The 22,206-nt window shown below is 39.6% G+C and overlaps 1 protein-coding gene across 1 annotated transcript; it reads left to right on the top strand.

Moving 5' to 3' along the window:
• Positions 1 to 1,268: 1,268 nt before the first annotated feature.
• Positions 1,269 to 21,874, top strand: ZNF451 (zinc finger protein 451). Its single transcript, XM_053460591.1, has 15 exons — positions 1,269 to 1,284; positions 1,961 to 2,047; positions 3,034 to 3,120; positions 4,683 to 4,802; positions 6,679 to 6,790; positions 8,027 to 8,177; positions 8,621 to 8,747; positions 8,994 to 9,147; positions 9,258 to 9,405; positions 11,808 to 13,381; positions 14,158 to 14,301; positions 14,651 to 14,781; positions 16,369 to 16,555; positions 17,914 to 17,952; positions 21,721 to 21,874. Exons 2-15 carry the CDS (start codon positions 1,964 to 1,966, stop codon positions 21,783 to 21,785), a joined length of 3,123 nt encoding a protein of 1,040 aa, XP_053316566.1. The 5' UTR covers positions 1,269 to 1,284; positions 1,961 to 1,963; the 3' UTR covers positions 21,786 to 21,874.
• The last annotated feature ends 332 nt before the right edge of the window (positions 21,875 to 22,206 follow it).

Here is a 22,206-nt window from a genome sequence, read left to right as displayed (position 1 = left end):
AGACTTTTTATGGCTTAGGTAATTCTGTGCTGTTTGGGGTCAGGCCTTTGCCCCACCTCTGATGTGGTGCTGGGCCGTGTTTCTGTTGGGTGACTATATATATTCCCTTGGGCACGTTACCCGTCGTTTCAAATAATGAACCTGGGACCACAAACAATATAGCAACCTTCTTTGCTTCTCCTGTATTGGACACCGTGTAGTTAGATCACAGATAGGGATTCTGCATGCCCCAATTAACAGGAGGTTTGTTTTTTTAAAACTTAAGCCCACATTAAACACAAAGGATTCTTTTCACTACATGGAGACTTGACAGAAGAGTTGCTTCAGCTCCTTCACTTGACTATACATTATGAAACGCACCTCCAGCCCTACGTAGTGTATAAATTGGTAGGGTTTTGTCAATCTGCTCAGATGTTGAGTTATACAGGGCCAGCTCATCCCCTTTCGCTGGGGAACTTGCCATTGCTGCCCCTTCATAATGACGAGTAAAACGAGAAACCGGTGAAATCACAACTCTTGTCAACTCTTGTAAACTTCAATATGTAATCCTTGTTCTGCTTACACTTATTGGCAGCTCTTAGCTTATGTGGATTTTTTTTTGCTATGGGGAATTAGTATAGCGTTATTGTATTGGTTACTTTTGGCTGTGAACAGAGGTCCCTTTATGGAGCTGTTTATTCTGGCGCAGTCCCCTGGCCAAACCACTTCCCCACCCCATGAACACAAGACTGCTGGTCTGTCCATCCACAAGGTTTGAAGGTGTTCCAAGATCTGGCAGGTTTAAAGGGTGTCTGCCTCATCGGAGACCTAGGATAAAACTGGTATTGAATGAATCCACCACCCTATTTGTCCTTTGTTACTGCTTGAACTTATTGTATTGTGTTTTTTTTATGTTCAGTTTTGTTCTCCAGCTCTGACATCCAACAAAGTCATAGCTAGGGCCTTCAAATCAGGGAAGAGTGTATTGATGAAACCCTACTGTAGGAAATTGGGTGAACCTTCTGTACTTGCTTTGATTTAGAAGACTTTTCCATAATTTGGGATTGTAAACAATTGGAAGTTCCTCCATAAAAGAGTAATCACAAATATAGTTCAGCCAACGAGATGACAATTCAACACAGTACTTGGCACCATGGAGTCAATCATTAAAGCAATATCCAGGAAAAACTGGAAAGTAATGAAGTAAAATGTCTATTTATAGATGCTTAGTTACTGTTTACAGACGTAACCTGTATTCTGTTTTCTTACGCTTATTGCCATGAAAGACCTATTGTGAAACCAACTGTGAGTAGCTTAATGTAAAGGGTCTCCCCCCTGACTGGAGTAGATCCTAATTGATGGGCTAGTAGGATAAAGCTATAAAATATTGCATTTATTCTGTCATCACTAATTCTGCAGAAGTTGCTTAAGTAATAGAAGCCTCACTGGCGCGTGAACAATTTCAATACGAGTGTCCAAATTTGAATGCTGATTGCCTTTATGGATGGGAGAAAGTGATTTAGCACATTATGGGCATTCTTTATAAAGTGCACGTTTGGTACAAAGTATTAAACAAGATGTTGCCCTAACAAACCATAAAAGTGTTGTTACCAAGCATCTTCTACCAGCCCACAAGGGAGAGCAGATGTGTGGTTCTCCAGCACAGGTCTCTCTCAACTTATACTTGCGTGCCTACGAACAGTGCAAGAAGCCAGAATTGGATGTCATATCATATGATTTGCAAATATTGAATATTTCTCACACTTTGGGTCCTCTGAATGCTAGCAAATGCTTTTTTTTTTTTTGGTTTGGGGTGATATCCACTTTTAATGCACTAGTAAAAAGATCAATTATATGTTTGACTTTTTATTTGCTAATAAACCACTGCACCATTACCTTAAAGAAGTTCTATAACCTCTAGATTGTACCGTGCTCAGCAATAGTATCTGTATTAACTGATGAACTTCTCTGTTTCTCATAGATAATGGATTTATCTGTCCCCAGTAAAGATGACACAACAAATCCTGAAGGTAGTCGGTGCACTGACGACGAGGTCGAGTTTGTCTGTGTAAGTTTTTCCAGTTGCTTTTGGTCGTTAATATTTCATCAGTTCAGCTCTCGGTTGTGCGCTGTTGACTTTTTTTCTGGACAAGGATATCTTGTCTTCTTGCGTCTCCTCTTGTGTTACAGTGTGGTCCTTAATTGAGATTTGCTAATCCTTGAGTTTTTGTTGGATCAGTTATAGTAACTGATTTGGCAATGCATTATGTGGGGACAGCTTGGCCTTTTTTAGTTGGTTTTGAGATATCTCAACCTAAAGACACAGCTCTGGTTTTAATTTATATTATGAAGGAACACCAATGAGCTTCATCTGTAGAAAGAGCTGAACTGTCTTTATAATAGCTTATTCAGTGAGGGGAGCAGTGATGTATTCTGGAGTAGGCCAACTTGGACCGCTGCTCAGTGATCTTCCCATTCAGTCCATTTACATGATGGAGGGCTTTGCCCAGCATACGAGGATGCTGTCACACATTATGGTTGGCAAGCCGCTAATTATGATGACATGGGACGGGGCAACCCATTATAAGATCTGTAAGCACAAAATGCAGATCTATCCTTCCTTCTGTTAATGAGGACCCTTACTTTTTTATGTAATGTAATCCTCAGTGTATAGGAGGACGCCTATGCTACGAGTGAAAAATATTTGTAAATATGTTGTCACTCCTTAAATATTTAACTCAGTGTATACATTTAGGTGTAGGGAGGGGGAGACGGAAGTGAGAGACCGGCCGACAGTGAGGGGAATCCAGGTCCCCTGCAGCGTAGCGGGGATCTGGATTCCGGTGTTATAATCCGATCTCTGTTTGAGGTCGGATTATATAAGGAGAGGAGTTTTTCAGAGCATTGTTGACAACGATTTTCATTATCGATTTTATCGATTAGTTGTTTCAGCCCTATATATTTCTCTTATATATGCAACATATTTAGTGTTTTTTAATGACTTTCTTATAACAAAGTGAAATGTCTGTAAAAAGACTCTTCTTTCATTTATAGGAGGCCCCTTTGAGGCCGGTTCTGGAATGCGTAAATCTGCTCAGTAGCGACGATGATGATGACATGTTGACATGTTACCGTGTTCCAGTGAGTACACACTTCTTTTGTTTGTGGCAAACGGTGAATAAAGAGGCAGAATATAAAGATTAATGCAAACCCACATTAAAAACCAGTTAGGGGAAGAAAGGGATATTTTTGGCTTTAAAGTGACGGTAATGCTTTTTGTGGTTGGGATACAAACTGATCATGATTAATCATTTTCCTTGCTTATCTGATTTTTCCAAAACAACATTAAATATTAAGAAACATAATACAGTCCAGCAAAAGTCCACCTTGAATGGCTCTATTCCTCTCTATATTCAGTAGCTTTTGCAATGTCATCAGTTGCTTTAGTTCACAGCTTGCGCAGTGGAGCAATGTATTGTCTGCCTGATCTTCAGTCACTTGTCTTTTATGTTTTGCTAAAAGGGGCACTCCAATTCCATCTTGCGGCTGCGTACCAGAACTCATGGTAGAACCAATTTAGGAAGCAAATTTATTAGCCTGTATATGTTTTTTTTTTTTGTTTGCTCATCTCCAACAATACAGTACAATGGCACGTTTTTCTGGATCTGGCTACAGTTCAAGTTGATGTGTATCCATTTTGTTTTTTCACCCTTTGGAGCGTCTGCTGCCATATGCAACCCACATATGCAGTGAACTTCGGCTCCATTGGTGAGGTCTGTGATAAATCCAAATGGACAGCAGCTTGTACAGGGTCATGAAGCTACCGTTCCTCATCATTGCAATCGCATTCCACGACTTGATTGTCCAGGGTCTGGAACTAGACACCGACCTTGGAAGATGCTGGGACTTCCCAGTACTCTTTTCTTAACCGAAATTCACAATACTTCGCAAACATACTTGGTAAATAGGCTAATTAAGGATCACATTTTGAATACCAAGTGTAAGCTGATGGAAAATACCTTACGTCAAGAAAGTTGTTCAGATCCCTTAACACTGAAACACGCGTTTAAAGAACAGAAACGCTTTATTGTACCGAAGACGACAAAATATCATATATTTAGCTTTGGGGCTACTGGAGCAATGCAGGGGAGGCTTGTGATCAAGAATACACTACAACAGCCAGATATGACAATGTTGTCTCACGTTCCAGCAGAGCTTCAAATTAATAACAATTATACTCGGAACAAACCAGTGATGGCTCATCTAAATGGACAGAGGTCCAAGAAAGTGTTGTATGCAGACCCTCCGCAAATACTATGCGTTTGACAATATGGCTGCGAGCCAAGAAAGTAAAGCAAGTGAAATGATAAACAGAATATCAAAGAGAGCACAGCTGCATGATGCTTAAGGAGCTATAGAAAAACTCCCATCACAACATTTTAAGGCTATTTTCCCAATTGTGAATCTCCTTAGTCTTTTGCACTATTTCTCCCAGGTCTTGATCTTTAATTTTTCAGGTACAGGTTAGGTCAGTTTAGTATGATTATGGCAATAAACTGGAAGTGCAGTTTTACAGAATACTTGTAATCTTCTCCGTTGACTGGGGTCACACCTCCTCTATAGAACTTGACACTTCTACTTCAGAATTGTATTTTTGCCCTCTGCTTAATCATTAAAAGTGTATTTAATCTGTGTTATTCCAGACCAGAGTAAAGGACCACATTGATCACCAGAAGGACAGAGTCTCTTCAACTCTTGACCGACTTGCACGCCACGTAGAGATAGAGAAACAACAGCGGGAGGAGAGAAACAAAGCATTCCAGGTGAGTTCAGATGTACGAACTTCCTCGACGTTTGACATTTTCCTATATTCCACGCTGGTTGATCAATGTGACCAGCTGATTTTTAATTGACTGCGAACATTTGTGCCCTCTGAGATTTCCCAGCCAACAACCTTCTGCAGTGCAGTGTATGCATTAGAGCGGACTTGAATAGAATAGAAACTGCTATAATGTGAAATGGAATTAGAATCCACCCACAATTAATATACCACAAGTGTATATATGTGGAATTTTTTTGTGCTCCGCAGTAAACTGTGTAATGCTTTTAAATCTTTATACATGTTTTTGCTAACATGTGCTCTTTCAGTGCATGTCACATACCGTATTTGCTCGATTATAAGACGAGGTTTTTTTCAGAGCAAATGCTCTGAAAAATACCCCTCGTCTTATAATCGGGGTCGTCTTCTAATCAGACCTCAAATAGAGGTCTGATTAGGAGACTAAGATCCAGATCCCCCGCACCGCTGCAGGGGACCTGGATCCTCCTATCGTCGCCCCCCCCCCACACACACACTTACTGGTGCTTCCGGAGGTGAAGTTGGCAGCGGGGGTTTGTATGCGTCCGTCGCAAATACCTTCCCCGACTGTCAGAGATCAGAGTTCCAGAGTTCCTGATCCCTGACAGCCGGGGAAGGTATTTGCGACGGACGCATACAAACCCCCGCTGCCAACTCCACCTCCTTCCGGCTGCCGCGGAATGAGACGTCAACCCGCTGCCCCGGCAATACAGCAGGAAATTGGAAGCACCGGTAAGTAAGTAAGTGTGTGTGTGTGTGTGTGTAGGGCATTTCTGGAATGCCTTACACCCCTATATGCCACTCTGGCACTTAGGGGGTTAAAAGGCATATTATGGGACAGAGTGGCATATAGGGAGGTATAAGGCATTTCAGGAGGCAGAGTGGCGTTAAGGGGGCATTTAATAGTGCACTCTGCCTCCTGAAATGCCTTATACCTCCCTATATGCCACTCTGCCCCATAATATGCCTTTTAACCCCCTAAATGCCAGAGTGGCATATAGGGGTATAAGGCATTTCTGGAGGCAGAGTGCTCTATATAATGCCTTTTAACTCCCTTAATGCCACTCTGCCTCCTGGAATGCCTTATACCTCCCTATATGCCACTCTGCCCCATAATATGCATTTTAACCCCCTAAATGCCAGAATGGGATATAGGGGTATAAGGCATTTCTGGAGGCAGAGTGGCACATAGGGGGTCAAAAGGCATACCATGGGGCACAGTGGCATATAGAGGGTTAAAAGGCATATCATGGGCCACAGTGCCATATTGGTGTGGCAAGCCTGGGGGCAGATGTGCGTAACTGGGGGACAGGTTGGAAAATACAAGAAATAAAAACAAAAAAAAAATATTTTTCTCAATCATAGCTTTTATTAAAAAAAATAGTTTACATGAATTAACATTTACTGGTAAAACTTTTTTCCTTTAGGGTCGTCTTATATTCAGGCTTTTTCTTTTTTTCCTAAGTTAATATTCAGATTTTGGGGGGTCGTCTTATAATCAGGGTCGTCTTATAATCGAGCAAATACGGTATTTTGTGTTGCAGTGAGATCCTTCCTTTCTGTGTAAATGTGTTAATTTGTAGAACATTTAATTGTATGCATGTGAAGCCATCCAGCAGCAATGAAGATTTCAGTTTTTATTATTGTCATTACTAAAGATGCATCTCCTCCTTCCTGAGCTTTTAATTCTATACTGTGCCTTTCTGTACATAATAGATCCATTCAAGAACTGGCTAAATGCCATATGCCACATTTGCTTACACAATTGATTACAATCCCATACTTCTTTCTTTCTCCTTGCGATTGCTGTTTTAATGGCCATATGTATTCCCTATGTTTAGGAAAAAATACACCACCAACATGCTCATGGTTTACAAGAACTAGAATTTATCAAGGATCATCCAGGGACAGATGCTGCAAGACTCTGTGTCAACCAGTGGCTGAAAGTACCAGGTACGTTTTCTTTACACACTCATTAAACTATGGATTTGTATTCTAATGTACGCTGCATTTTGGGGAAGGTCTAGTCTTCTTAATTAATGGTCTGTAGTGCCCCTAAGGAATGAGACTTTTATGCTCGGTTTAAACATTTTTGCCATGGTGTGCATGCAATAGCCACAACAGGGAAATATTTCTTGATTTTCTAGTTTGGCGCATCCTCTGGTACAGGTGGAGTGTGATGGTCCACGGCGTGTAGTGTAAATCTGCTAATCCAGAAGCTTCATGATGTAAAATCCCTTTTTTAAATTGATGATGTCAGTCACACTAACTGTCAGTCAATCTAATAGCGCCATTAAATTAAAGGAATGGCTCGGCCATTAAATGCACATTTCCGGCTTGCCGGTGCACATGGGTACCACGCTCTGCCCCAGCCAGGTCCAGTGTTGGCTCACACAAGAGTCATGTGCAGAACAGGGATCAGTGCGCTGTGTGCTTTATTCTTTTCCAGCTAAATAACGCATAATAAAGTACTTAGTATTTTATTATGCATTCTTTGTGTGGCTGCTTGGGACACTGGTGTGATACTTATACTTGGTTATGCTAAAAGCTGCAAAGTTCCTTTTAAATGTTTGCTGTCAGGAAAAGGATACTCATTACAAGTTGGTGCTGTTTTTGGCGATTGATTAACGGACACATGAGAAGTTTAGCTTCATCTTGTAAGAAGGAAGGATTTTCATCACGTAGAAGGATGGTACTTTCGGTAGTGGCGAGCACAACCTCCAGGAAAGCTCTCTCCATCGGCGTTCCCTCAGCCCCAGCATGCTGACTGAGGCTGAGCGCTGGCATATAGTGTTAGGCCCAAGACTATTTTACGCTACAGGACAATGGCAACTGTCATGTTTTTACTATGTCTGTTCAGCTGTAATGTCCCCCCTTGTCAGTAAACACACACAAATTATATATTAGGTTTTTCAGCACAATTAGGGCTTTCTTTTGAAATCTTGTAAGACCTTATTTTGTATGATTACAAAATTAGACAATACACATTTTTACAGTCTTATGCATAGATAAACTGTACACCACTAAAGCCGATTGGGGAAAAATACCCAAATTGTGATTATTAACTTAACCTAGACTAGACAAATTAACTACTTTTTTTAAATATTTCTGAAAGATTAAGAAAAGTGTTATCAGTTTCCTGATTTGTGATTAGATGTTGGTCTCAAACTGTTTTCTTTATTAATACAGGTCCCAGGCCAGGCACAGTAAGCGCAAGCCGAAGACCTGTGTTGGCATGTAGTGAGCGAGCGCCGACAAACACCACGTCTATTACCTGCCCGGTAATGCATTGCAATAAAAAATTTGACAATGGTCAGCTACTCCTAGGCCATCTGAAAAGGTAAATGTGGTTTTCAGCCTCTGCAGTTCTGTTACACGCTCCTTTACAATATCAACGTATACACGCTGCCTTTCCTTGGCTTACCTTCCTACTTAACTGTGGAGAAAAAAAACTTTGCCTACTCGAGCATTGTTATGGAGTTGGGTTGGTATGTGCATATCAAAATGTGTCTCTTTGAGACAGAGATATGCATGAAATTAATATTTCTCAGATGTTACTGTTCTGTACACTTTTTGCTGAATAATTTTCTTTAGATAAGTCTCCAGGTAGATCAGTTGAACCTTGTCTCTGCCTGATCTATATTACAAAATTTTCTATATGTAAAATAGAAATGTTAGTCAAGATTTTGCTTTGCAAATGTCCTCTTTGGTAAAGATCAGTTGTTGACAGGTGGCCTTGGTGTCTTCAGTCTATTGCATATCAGTGCATATTGTTACTTTAAGGTTTGACCATTCTCCATGTGATCCCTCCATTACCCTTCACGGAGCTCCTGCAGTTTCTTATGCCTGTGTTTTGTGCCGTCTGCGATTTCCATCAATGAAAGGATATACAGAACATCTCTCTCAAAAGGTGAGTGAATGCATTTTTAGGGCTCTTTGGATTTCATAATGCAAAAATATGCCTTAATCCGATTGCGTCCCAACTTCTTGTCACTGATGTCTACCGATCCTGTATTTAGAGTTCATAGTTTGTGTTGTAGAGTGCAATAGTTATCTCAAGGGTCATGATTCTGTTGCTGTTTGCTTATTGTTTTAAGATATCTCTGTAATTTTACTGTGTCCTTTTTATTCTGCATTTTTAACTCTTGTTTTTCAGGCAAAATTGGCTGATGGCCATGAAAAAAACCTTCCGGCCCAAACCATTCAATGTTTTGCATGTCCCAAATGTTTTCTGCTTTTTAACCTAAGAGATGAATGTCTGCAACACATGACTTTGCAGAATCATTTGGGGAGAGCTTTCAAATTTGTAGGTATGTTGAATATTACTGATTTGACAAAATGTTCTTGGGAATATCACTTTATCAGGACTGATATATATATATATATTATATATTATATATAATTTTTGTTTTTTGCACAGGTGAAAAGGCTACCGCGTACCCCATTCCCTTACCATCCTATGCCAAGAAAGTTTTACTTGCTCTTTGTAAAGATGTCCCATATCGGGTATGTTGTACTTCTTGTCGCAGTGAACTGCGCTCTCACATGGACCTTACTGCTCATTTCAGGTTAGTGTCACAGACTTCACGGTTGTGAGGAGCTCCTAATGAGTCCTCGTAGCAGCCGTAGTCATTTTACTGCCTGTTTGTATGTGAACCTTCATAAGAAAATTAATATAGCCATATTAGCCTAGGAGAAAATGTGGTTAATGGGTCAGCATAAAACCAGATGTAAAGTAACGCATTTGGTACTTCAGAAGGAAGACTAAAGACTCTATGTGAACCGTCACGTAATTTGTCAATACTATGAAAGAATACAATGACAGAAAGGTCTGACGGTAAACATAATCTGGAAGTAATCCTATTAAAGGTGCTGTTCCCTTTAGACGTTTCACAAATAAAACTGTAAAAGATCTTTATTGTATTCTTTCTCCTGACATAAGCACACCTTTTGAAGACACTCATTCTCTTGCTATTGAACAACTCATCGATTTTTGTCACATGACAGGGGCTCCTGGGAAAAAAATAAATGAATGAGACCAAAGCTTACCTACCTACATGTAGAGTGTATGTATTCTCTGTGGAAGCATGACAGATTTCACAAATGAAATGATAAATACAATATGGTTGAAGCTTTATATTCAACCATATCTGTAAAGCCCTGCTGCCTAAATAGCACAGGGCGGCATGTAGTTGGGATAGGAGCTAGGGTTCATTGAAAGGTCAGCTATTAGTTATATGGAGGGTTCAAAACAAAAAACTGCTAGGTTATATAACGTAGATATTTCGTGGTATGCGCGCGCCGCTTAGTTATTTGCCGCCTTTGTCTCGGACACCTCGAGAGCGCTTAGGTATACTGCGCAAAAGGCGCAAATATGCGCTATAAATAGAAGGGGCAGCGTCTCATGCCGCAAGGCGAACTGCAGGCTGTGCTACTGACCTTTTTAAGGCTGGTAATTCGGCTGAGCAGGAGAGCCGTGGGCAAAGATGGAAGCTCTCCTTAAAAAACTTCCACCCACCCTCCCATTGTAAAATAAGTATTGTTAAACTAAATAAAAGTCCACGGCCTGTTTATTCCAAAAATAAGTGTTTTTATTTCACAATATTGGTTTATTGTTACATTTTGAATGGTTTCCATTATCCCTTACAACTACCTGCAGCACATGTCCACAATACTGTGTTCATTTAAAGCACAAACGGTACTTGTAAGCTTACCAAAGCCCTATATCTGAAGCTTGTGAACTCCATGCCATTAAAGAAATAAAATTTAGTGACGAATCAAAACGCATGTGTCTTAACACTACACTAGTGTATTTGTTTTGTTTTCCTTATATGCTGGATATTTATATTGTAAGTAGGGTAAAAAGCAATGTGTGCTAAGTAGGTTTTTGTTACTCAAAGTAGAAGAGCGGGAAACCTACAGAGTTGCATGGATGCCCCTTAATTCCTGTTTTCTCAGTCCAATTTGCAGTAAATAAATTGTTTGCTACAGTTGTGTGTCTTTCAATGACAAACTTCAGACGCTAATATTGTTGCAAATAATTTTGACTTGTGTAAGGACGTTTGAGTCCACTGCCAGCATAAATATTTAGGAGATTACGTTGCATGCTGTGTCACATGTAACGCGGTTTGTGCTGTGTTTCAGTACTGCGTTTCAGAATACAACGAAATGAAACTTTGATTAAAATTACTTTGTATGATTAAAATAAAAAATCAACTAATTTTTCACAGTTAAACGTGTACATAAAGTGTGCGCAACTAGAGCCAGTAGGCAAAAATATACCTTAAATATAACAAATATGTTATAGGGAAAATATTACTAGTTGTGCATCACTTGTGTTTCTTCAAAGTTCAAATCATGAGGGTTTAACGTACACATGAGTTCAAATCATGAGGGTTTAAGTGTACACACACTATATGAACTTATTTGCCTTTTTAAATGTTTACATCTTTTTTTTTTTACACTGCGCTGTATCAGAGATCCACATTGGAGTCTTTTATGAAGCCCGGCATTTCTATTATGTGATGTCACCTGTTTGGTTTCTCCTGCACAGCAATCAGGGAGATCCCCTGTACAGCAGAGGGTTCCCCTGTGGAGTTTCCCTCCTATAGCAGTTAGGGGGATCCTCCAGGAACCCCCTTGATCGCTGTGTGACAGCTCTGTCATAAGCTGCAGCATGCACGTTGACGTACTGACTGACCTAACAATGTGCAGCCAGCTAGTTACAGACCCTGCGACATCACAAGGATTCCCTCTTGAATGTAGCAGCGATCTAATTAATTACCTTTGGACAAGGATGAAAGAAATTTTTGCAGAATAAATATCAGTTCGTAGAGAAAGGGATGTTTCTAATGTTGTTTTTTTTTTTAAATTTTTTTATTATAAATAAGTTTGTGTAAGGGTCTGAGAACAAGGTGACCAATTCACTATTAATATGACCAATTCCCTCCTTTCTTTGTATTAAAAATAGGACACGGTGTCGCAATGCAGGGCCGGCTTCGCTATCAGAAATGAGCATCGCTGAAGTTGCAGCGGTGTTTCGAGTTAAAGCTTTATGTGCTGTTTGTAGGCAAGTCTTAAACAGTGATGCACATGTAACAAAACACTTCGAAAGGACTAAGCACAGAGGGAAAATCATCACTAACATGGAAGAATCAATTCTGGCGTTTTGTTATCTCAACGAAGGAGTGAGAACTGTGGCTGACTTTTGTTTATCTGCATCAAATGCTAGATTGAAACCACTGCTCAAAAGAACCTTAAAAAGTGATAGACCAAGTACGCCTTTAATGAAGCGCTCAAGAGACACGAAAAAAGAGAGCAGTGAAAGTTTTGTGATGACTGTGACCGCGTGGTTCTGTGAATGCTTAAAAAAGTTTGCCACTGAACCGGAAGTAGAAAAGCACATCATGGAGGAAAACAAAATTTGCCACAAATGCATGGTCTGCGGCAAGCTTGCTGGGGATTTGTCAATTATTCATCTTCACATGAGCCGATTCCATGGAGGAGCACACTTGAATAACTTCCGTTACTGGTGTAAAGCCTGCAACACTCAGATTCCAGGGCTCAAGGACATGATGTTGCATGTGACTGACTACCACGGAGGGCATTCCTACTACTTTGAGCAAGACACTCCCGAGGAGCAGCCCCTTCCATCCACATCTGCGACCAGACAGAGTCCACCCATATCACGAGCTGCAGCATCGACGGCCCGTGGGCCAGGTTCAGGGAAATGGCAGTGCCACATTTGTGAGGAGATGTTTGACTCTGAAGAGACTGTTAAACAGCACTGTAAATCTTTGAACATCCATCAGTTTCACAAATATAGCTGTGACACATGCAAAAAGCACTTCCACAAAATTGAGACCCTGTATCGACACAGTCAGCAGCAACATGATGGCAACATAAAAATTAGATATTTTTGTGGCCTATGTGAGGATCTCTATTTTGATAAAGAGGTGGACTTTCATAACCACTATGAGGGCTTCCACAGCTCAGACTATGCATTTGTTCCAGATGAAATCCATGCTCCTGCCAAAGTTCCAGAATATCCAGTACAAAACCCAGTTCAGAATGGAGATCGGTTGACTTGTGGATGTCTGGATTCCTACACTAACAAAAAGGTCAGAAAAGAAGAGAACGGTCGTTGCTTGGAAGGCTTGTTGAAGAAAGGCCATCTCTGGTACAGCTGCTGTATCTGTGCAGTAACAGGCCAATCGCTTAAAGACTTTATAGAACATAATTGCAAGCTAGACAGTCCCCTTACTGACAAGGATTTTGTTGTGAAGTGCAGCTCATGTTCCAAATCTTTTGAAAACACAAAGAGTGCTCAAAGCCACTATCACGACAAGCACTGTTTCCTTCGGAAACCCAAAATTCAAAACTTAGAGAATCCGCACAATGTCTTTCGATTCACAGCCAGCGGTGCATGTGTAAAACCAAACTCACACAAGGTGGCCCATCCCCGGCAGAGAAGGAAAAGCAGCGGAGGGTCTGAGACCGCTTCACCTGAGAAGAAATGTGCACAGGTGGAAAGAATGGATACAGGTATTATAATACAGATTGACTAGATAAGGCATAAGATATTTTGGGGGAAAGAGCTATTTAGGGCACATAAAATCAATTGGTTTGCTACTGGGTTTCAACATATTTCTATTTCAGTTTCTATTGCTGTAACAAACTTGCTGACATCTCAGGTTTTTCAATTTGGCGTTTTATCAAAGTCCCATTGAGACTTTTTTTAAAAAAATTGTGCTCTTCCGTACCTCTATCATCCTCATTAGGGGTACTTCTAGTGCACGTTTCTGGTAACATTGGCACTGATGCAGTGATCACCTAGGTCCTCATCAGGGTTATGCAGTCCAAAGCCCTTGTCTGCTCTTTCAGGAAATCCAGATCTGTATATAAATATATATCTTCAGTGAAATTATTTATAGCCTTTCAATATATAATTGTGGAAAACAAAGCATGTGGCTTGAACAAATAACACGCTAGCATCTTTTCTGTGTCAAAAATTTGTATTTGCCCTGTAGTGTGATTCTAGAGCAGCGGTTCTCAACCTGGGGGTCGAACGACCCTTTCACAGGGGTCGCCTAAGACCATCGGAAAACACATATTTCACAATATATAATTACATAATTTTATGGTTGGGGGGTCACCACAACATGAGGAACTGCATTAAAGGGTCGCGGCATTAGGAAGGTTGAGAACCGCTGTTCTAGAGGAAGATGCAAGTCCGTGTGCTATTGTTGATATGTGTATATGTAAGTTAGTGATAAATATATATATATATATATATTTTTTTTTTTTTCCCCTGGGTATAGGCGAAAAAGAGAGCGACTTGCCTGATTTGGACTTCCTGCGGACAATGACACATATTATATTTATTGATCTGGACAACTGGTCAAATATTTTTACTCATCTACCAGGAAATCTTAACCAAGGAACGTTTGTCTGGGGCTTCCAAGGTAACGCCACCTACAGGCAGTAACCGAATATTATACCTGGGCAGCTACCTGGGGAGGTAACGGTGTAATCCGCTTCACTGGATGCATATATTGTGCGATCGTACCGCCATTAAAATTGTGACCTCTAAAGCATGGCATTAATCATTTAAAATGGCCATAAAGATATAATTGGATATTTATATTTTCTTTATTTCTCTACAGCCATTTTAACTATTAGTTCTGACTTCCAGTGTAATTGATAACATTTGCTTTCGTGAACTGGCTTTTTTTTGTTTGTTTGTTTGTTGATTCAATTTGTCAGATATTAATGTGCAGGAGAAGAAACTAGTCTTTGTTCATGTATTTCCAGGTGGGAAGAACCAGTGGAAACCCCCGGTAAAATGCAAAATTTTTACTTATCTTTCCAACACTGGTTCCTTCTTCCTTCACCCCCGCTGCAGCCATAGAAAAGATGCTGCCGATTTTGCCATTTGCATGCATGTAAGTAAACAGTCGTTCTCTTACAGATGTTTATCATTTTGCTTACTTCACTGCACATGTTCCAAACATAGTCAACCGTAAACAACCCAAAATGTTTAAAAAAAAATAAATAAAAATAGCCAGCTTGGATGTTGCGTGGTTAAATACGATCATCTATATCCACTTTTTCATTTTTTGTTTATTTTTACCCTATATCTATGGATTTGCACTAAGAGATTTTTCTCTTACCCCCAGTTCTTGAGGCTAAATGTAAAACATTATCGGATAGTTGTACAAAGACAGCTGATCGCTCTATAATAGATTAATCAGGCAGCTAAAAACAGTCGGTGAGAGGCAGAGAGAAAAGCAGTGATCGCTCCTCGAGAAATCACATGACAACAAGTAGCTCCTCATGGCGGTCCTCAAGCCGTAAGGGGTAATGCCTCCATGCGTTGGTTATACTGTGGATCTGTGGAGAGCACGTTTTGATCACTGCTTGTAAATCCGTGTTATGTCCTGTTATTTACAGTGTATTACATCTACAGTGCATTTCGTTACCAGTACTCCCATTACTGAATTAAATATGGAGCTTTCGGTAGCGCAAGCCTTAAAATCGATTACTGTAAGATGTCGGTTTTATTTTGGTAACAAAATTGAAATAAGCGAGGGTAATTCAGTAATCCAGACATTTGGTGAAAGGTTTGAATACTTCTGTAAGGTATAAATAGGATCTTGTATACCTGCAGGCAGATTAACAAGTGGATTTCTCTTTATTTTTATGCTTGTTGTTTGTACTAGACTTGATATTTAGGATTTTGCTCACATCCAGGTTTCTTTACCTCGGTAAAATTCATAAACCATACCACAGAATTCTGCCTGGAATTGGTGGTGGAGCCTTGTTCAGTTGTAAACGTTTAAGACCTAATTTTGCAGAAACAACAAGGACCCTTTTTATGAGTTTTTATAACTGTAGTTTATTGTACAATTAGAGTTGCATGTCATGGTTTTGAGGATCCAATTTGAAGGTCAGGTTTTAAAGAACCTTTCTGTGTTACTTGGCTCATGTATGTTAAAGATTTTCTCGTGATCAGGAATAAAGAAGTTCTCCATAGGGAGGTACATGTATTTTCCGCTTTCTCCTCCAGCATGATATTAAACTCAGCAGAAACCTAACAAAACATTTACAGACCAGAAGCCGATATTCTGTCACCTTATTCCATAACCTTGTTCCCAACTAGGCAATTCCAGAGTGAACCTCTAGATAACATCTTTCTGTGGAATCTGCTGGTCAAGCCGATTTGATGTCTTATCCGCATTCACCTTATTTTTTACCTTGTTTTCCTTTAATCGCAGCAGCCTATTCCCGTAGTTTCCAGCATATTAAGAAAAACATGCTACTGTATCTGCACTCGTACCAAGTAGTTGGTCTCCACTGCCTTATAAAGAATACTTAAAGCTTGAAGCTTATATGTACGTGTCTAAAGAATGCTTTCATTGATATTCAGTTGTCTGAAGTAATTGGTGAATTAAGTAACTTTTCAGATGTCTTGGAGTGTTTGTAGCTACGTTCTCAAACATGTTTTTCACATATTGTTTGTTACGCTTTAGGCTGGTCGTTTAGATGAACAGCTACCAAAACAAATGCCTTTCACCATTCTCTCGGGGGATAAAGGCTTCCTGGAGCTTGAAAACCAATTTAAGAAGACCCTGAGACCTTTTCACATCCTTAACCCTCATCATATGGAAGGAGACATGATGTGTGCCTTGTTAAACAGCATATCTGATACTGCTCCAGGTAAAAGGCCGGGGTGAACTGCATGTCTCAAATCAAAATACTACAAATCCATCTGAATTAAATCAAACTTTCCACATGTGTGTTTGTTTTTTTGTTTTCATGCTATTGTGTATGGCTGATGTTGATGCCCCGGGAGGGTTCCTTGGAGCAGGTTTTGACATCAAGGTATTACAGCAACACAGTTTGAGCTGGGAAAAAAGCAAACCTTAGTCACTTTCTAAGCTAATTTAATGTCATTGGACTTTAAGGGGTTAAAGTACTTTACTACTTTAATATACATTCTTTACGTGTGAAACAAAAGGTCACTTACCTTTCAGAGGAGACACTTCGCTATAATATGCATTAAAAGTGCCTACGCTGGCTGGAATATCCATTTAACCAAATAGTGCAGTTAATGTGGACTAGTTTGCCAAAAGATGAAAAACTGGTCCCTAGTATGGGTTCTTAAATATATTTTTCAGTTCCAGTTATTTAAGTCCTAGCATTATGGGTCTTGTTGGTAAGAAAGCAAAATACTCTTTAGCGAGATGGTTAATGTATATGATGGGTCCCTTTTATAAATGCATGGGGGGGTTACTCAGAGCCTGCGTATATGTGTTTGGCTCTTTGCATGTGAGTATACTCCATACTCCAGAGCTGGATTGGTGAATGCTGTAGATGAGGTTCTTTGAGACGCCTGTGCACATGCATGGAAGGCTCTCTGCTTGGCTGCTCCAGACCTCTGAGGGAGTGAGAAGCCACAACCTCTCACTAATGTAAAGTACATTTACTATTAAACCTTGAACAATGCGTACAAGAGCACTCAATTGTTTTTTGGTGCTCCTAAAAGGTCTCTCTTCCCTAAAGGTCTCTACATTTCATGTCCTTGGCTGGAAAATATTGTTACAATTCTTCTGCTTGATTGCTAATGACTGAATACAGATGTCTCTAAGCTAGTTTCTCCAGCTTTGAGGGGTTGGTAAATGTGTGCATTTATTCAGCCAAGCATGTGCAAACAAAGGAAACGCATGTAAGCATGTTTGATTAGCTCAGCAGTCCTGGACATTCCCTGAAATTCCCTCTATTTGATGGGATTTGTGGATACTTGTCAGGTCTAGTCACTAAACTAGGATTCAACTTATCCAACTTATACTTTCAAACGTCAACCCCAGTTGGCGTATCATGGAAGAAGAGCTGAGCTTGCTGTGCACAGTAAATCACCTCATGTTAACTGTAATTTGTAGAACTGTACCGGTACAATAATAATGTTAATCTCATTCACCTGGGTTTTATAGGATTTATTTCTTTTGTTTTTTCACCAGAATAAAATGTAATGGTCTCTGAAAACAGGCTTTTGGTTTGTCTTTTAAATTCTCCAGGTACAAGCGATGCTGCCATGGACGTAGAACACGATGAAGGTGATGTTTGATGTTTATTTTTTGTGTATCCATACCTTTTTTTTTTTTTTGCGGTTTTGTATGGGAAAAGTGGTTCTGGTGACTGGACCATTCCATTAGTTCTGTGGTGGTAAAACCAGTTCCTTTCGTGAAATAAGTCCAATGTATTAAGATGTGTGGAAGCTAAAATGTAGAAATTGTTTGGGTCTTCAATAAGTATGTAACTACAGCCAAATGTGAGAGATTGGGCTTCAAAAAATATTAATTAAAACTGAACAGGAGAGAGTCTTGTTGGCAACTGAGAGATAAAGTTGAGGTCATAGAGGAATCTCCATTTTCTGTACTACCTGTACATTTATCAGCACTCCACGCCCCCCCTGATCATTTTGCTTGGACTTACTGCATCTAAGTGAATGAATATGTATCCCAAAGTAGCTGCTGTCTCATTTTGTTGGGAGTTAAAGCATTTCATTAATATGGAGTTCATACTCTGTCGGTATTCACAAAATGTTATGTTAATTAATTGGAGATCTGTATTGTGGTCATATTGGGATTTTATCAGGCAATTTATTGTAGTCTGTTTTATTTTGGCTAATGGATTTTGAGAGTAGCGGTCTTCTACACTGAGGATGGAGTAAATGCCGGTCAGGCTGCAATATTTTTAGCCAGTGTTAAAGTGTTTAGCCTTTTCTTTTGTGGTTAATTCCTTGGTGACCAATCTAAGAGATGATTAGCTCTTGGGGTAGTTATTTTTCTGTGAAACCAAAGAGACTTTTAATCACACAAGTGTTTTCTGAGATGCGCAGTTAGAAAAGTCGTACACTGACAGTTTAAGGAGGAATTATACCATTTTCTCAGCTAGTATAAAGAGTGCTTCTACTTATTGGTCTGTGTGGGAGAGATGTACAAAAGTGTGACTCTAAACTAAACATATCAGATTTTTTTTTTATTGCTTTTTAGTGCATATTAGTTATTTTAGGCTAATCTATTAGACAAACATGTAGACTCCTTATCAAACTATCTTATGGTAAACAATGGAATGGCTCAGTTTAAATCACCCAGCTGGACACACTGACTAGTGAAAGTAAATGGAGGAAAATTTAGATACCATTTTTTTTGATCATAACCAATTTCCTATAAAATATAAAAAATATAAAAAAAGAAAAATTGAAGAAAAAAAACACATTTTCTGACTTACCCCAAAAATCTTTTACTCATCCAAAAAAGCTAATGAAAAAAACCTTTTTAATAGTCATGAGTTTAGAAATACCCAATGTTTTTTTTTGGTTTTTTTTTCCTCGGTGTTCCTAAATTCCTTGACATCGAGGCATTACAGCAACACCGTTTAAGCGAAGAAACATAAAATTACATGCCAAGCACGTTATAGGTTATTGTACAAGCTGGTCTTCGTTATCATTGCCATAAAGAACGGTCTTAGTGTGGTGTTTCGGCAGGGAAAGTCACCCAAAGCATCACATGAACAACAATAGCAGCTTCCAGCTCTGCAGATTGTTTATTGGAGCAGAATTTGAGAAAACCAGGTTTTAATCATTGCTAACCCACATTCCTGTATACAGCACTATTTTATTCTCAAGGAGAATTTTTTTTTTCCCCATGGGCATTCTTTCTAAGTGAGCTGGGGTACTTGACACTGGAATCCCTCTAAAGTAATTTTTGTGCGAGTGTGTATGTAATGTGTGCATGTTTTGCCTTATTCAGAATAAGAATGTAGTAATTGAACAGATAGATAGTACCCCCTGTCTGCATTCCTTCACTCACTGTCCGGGCAACTGCTTTGTGCTTCCGAACTGATATTCTAACAAATTGGGAGTTACTGGTAATAATAAGGGACTTGGGACAGGCATGGACAAAAGAGTTGTTGGCGTTGTCTGTAGACACGTCCACTAATTAGTCCCACTGTCCTGAGCCAAGCTTGCATGGCCGCCTCAATTGAGAAATACCGGATTATGGCTAGGTTTCCACTTGGGTTTTTGTCCTGCGTTTTTTTTCTTGATGAAAAACGCCAAGAAAACTGCCACTGCACTTACCTGCGTTCTGGCGTTTTTTTCTGGCGTTTTAGCCTTTCTGTGGAAATTGCTTTTTTTGACCTTAGGCAGTTTTTCCAGCCTTTACAAGTTAGATGTTTCACCCAGCTAAAAGGGATTAGGATAAATGGCAAGTATCTGCCCTCTCCTGATGTCATTTACTTGGTAGAGTTCTACTTAAACGCCCCGGCGGACCCTTTCGTCTCTTTTCTGTGGTTTGTAAAGCATGCTTTATTCCAAATGTCTGCTCCTCTAGGAAGATTGGCCCCAAATGATGGTGCAAATTGTTTGCTGTTGCTTTTGGCATGCAGGATCCAGTTGGTTTGTTTGTAATGGCATGTTTGTTCTAAATGGTGTAAAATTCAATATGAACTTTGTTTTGTGTGAAACTGTTTGTTTCCAGCCTATTTCTCGTAGGACACACAGATACTGGGTCCATCCTCTGCATTGTAACTGTGGAAAAAAAAACGCCATAAAAAACGCCAAGGCAAAAAACCCACATGGCTTTTTCATGGCGTTTTTTCTCTCCCATAGACTTCTATTGGAGAAAAAAGCCAAGATTTCCTTGCAAAAAACGCCAGAGTGTCAACATGCTGCGATTTTGAAAAACTGCCACAGAGCCCAAAAAAGCAGAAAAACGCCAGAGGACTGAAAAAACGCCAAACAGAAAAACGCCAAGTGGATATGGCATTATGCGATTTCCTATTGAAGAACAGCTAACATCTGGCTGCAGCGTTTTTTCACAAAAAAAACGCTGTGTGGCTGAATTGGCGTTTTTATGGGCGTTTTTAGCAAAAAAAAAAAGTGGAAACCTAGCCTAAAGGAACAATACACTTATAGGCTATACCGCAGTGTAGACATTTTATATATTTTCCAAATGTTAGTATTCTTATAAATGTCAGATGGTGATGTCACTATGAACCTGTAACAACTTGATTACAAGATTCTGTAGTAGAATGTGCTAATCTTTCTTTGTCGTGTGCGGTTTCTGATTGGTAGAACTGTCCACGTTTAATGTGATGGAAGGCATTTGTGGCAAGCTCGTGAGATGCTGTCATGTCTACGTATTGATCCTCCCATGAATTAGAAGTAGAGTTTGAGGCAGTGAAGTGCTTATCTCCTGTATGTACACTCCCTATATGTGAAGCATATGAAGTGTAGGCAGATGCATAGGTAAAGAAGGAAAAAAAGTATCATTATTGCATTTCTGATGCACAAGTGACTAAACATAGTAATCATGGTTGGAATCAAATGCCTGTCCAATAAAGGTGTAATTCACAAAATGATATTCTGTAAGGTCAGTTTACCAACGTTGTAAAATAGGGCTATGTTACACAAAGTTCTTGTACATCCTGTCCTTGACTTTTTTTTTCTATTACGATCAATGGAACAGTCAACCCATTTTGTGTTGTTGTGATCGGTTTTTGAACCCAATGTACATAGATGTTCTGTAAGAATATGCATACCCAGTTCCCATTTGCAAGCTCCCGTTCTCTTTGTAACTCTTGATAAGACTTGGAAATAGAAAGTGGAAGCTGATTACTATTTGACTTTTCAGTGAAGGAACCGTATTTTCTTTTAATGAGGACAGGTCCGTGTAGATATGTGATGTGTGGGAACTGGATAACAGCAGCTATGCCGTGTATTTGCAGAGAATGACAAAATGGGCTAACTGGGCTGAACAAGTAAAACCGACTAACGGGAACCCACTACATTTCCTTACCTTTCCTGTTATTTTCTGCAGATGCTGATATGGAAGAAGCCGTCAGAAGAAGCCTTGAAGAAGTGTCAAACATGAAAATAGATTAAGATTTTCAAGTTCTCTTAGGGCAAAAATAGCATTACTGCTGCTGAGATTTGTTTCCTCTTTTTGAATGCCCATACCCAGAGCGGTCACTGTATTAACAGCTGTTTAGTTATATACATATATATAAGTATAGCACTAGCTTTGATTTTGTGCAGTACCTGCAAGCCACAAAATCTACACTCTCACTGTCGCTGCACTAATCTGAATATAATCTAGAAAAACCGTGTATAATCAGGAGCTGTGTTCCCCCTCTACTTGAAAATACTGAAGAAAGTATATTTAATATTTGTGTTGCTGTCTATATTTTTACATGTTCAGATTACTTTTCTGGCTCCTTTGTTGCTTAGTTGACTGTATTAGGAATTGATAGTTTCTGTTAAATACAAAATATATTTTGTCGCTGTTCATTTAATTGTCTGTTTT

The sequence above is a fragment of the Spea bombifrons genome, chromosome 3, assembly GCF_027358695.1.
Source record: "Spea bombifrons isolate aSpeBom1 chromosome 3, aSpeBom1.2.pri, whole genome shotgun sequence".
Lineage (NCBI taxonomy): Eukaryota > Metazoa > Chordata > Amphibia > Anura > Pelobatidae > Spea > Spea bombifrons.
This window is presented reverse-complemented; position numbering and strand designations above follow the sequence as displayed.

What these genes read in the sequence shown, in the direction of transcription:
- ZNF451 (XM_053460591.1), top strand. Translation starts at nt 1,964, where the DNA reads ATGGATTTATCTGTCCCCAGTAAAGATGACACAACAAATCCTGAAGGT. An exon ending in AGAGAAACAAAGCATTCCAG is followed by an intron (nt 4,803 to 6,678) that starts GTGAGTTCAGAT and finishes CCCTATGTTTAG; the next exon opens with GAAAAAATACACCACCAACA. An exon ending in GACCTTACTGCTCATTTCAG is followed by an intron (nt 9,406 to 11,807) that starts GTTAGTGTCACA and finishes TATTAAAAATAG; the next exon opens with GACACGGTGTCGCAATGCAG.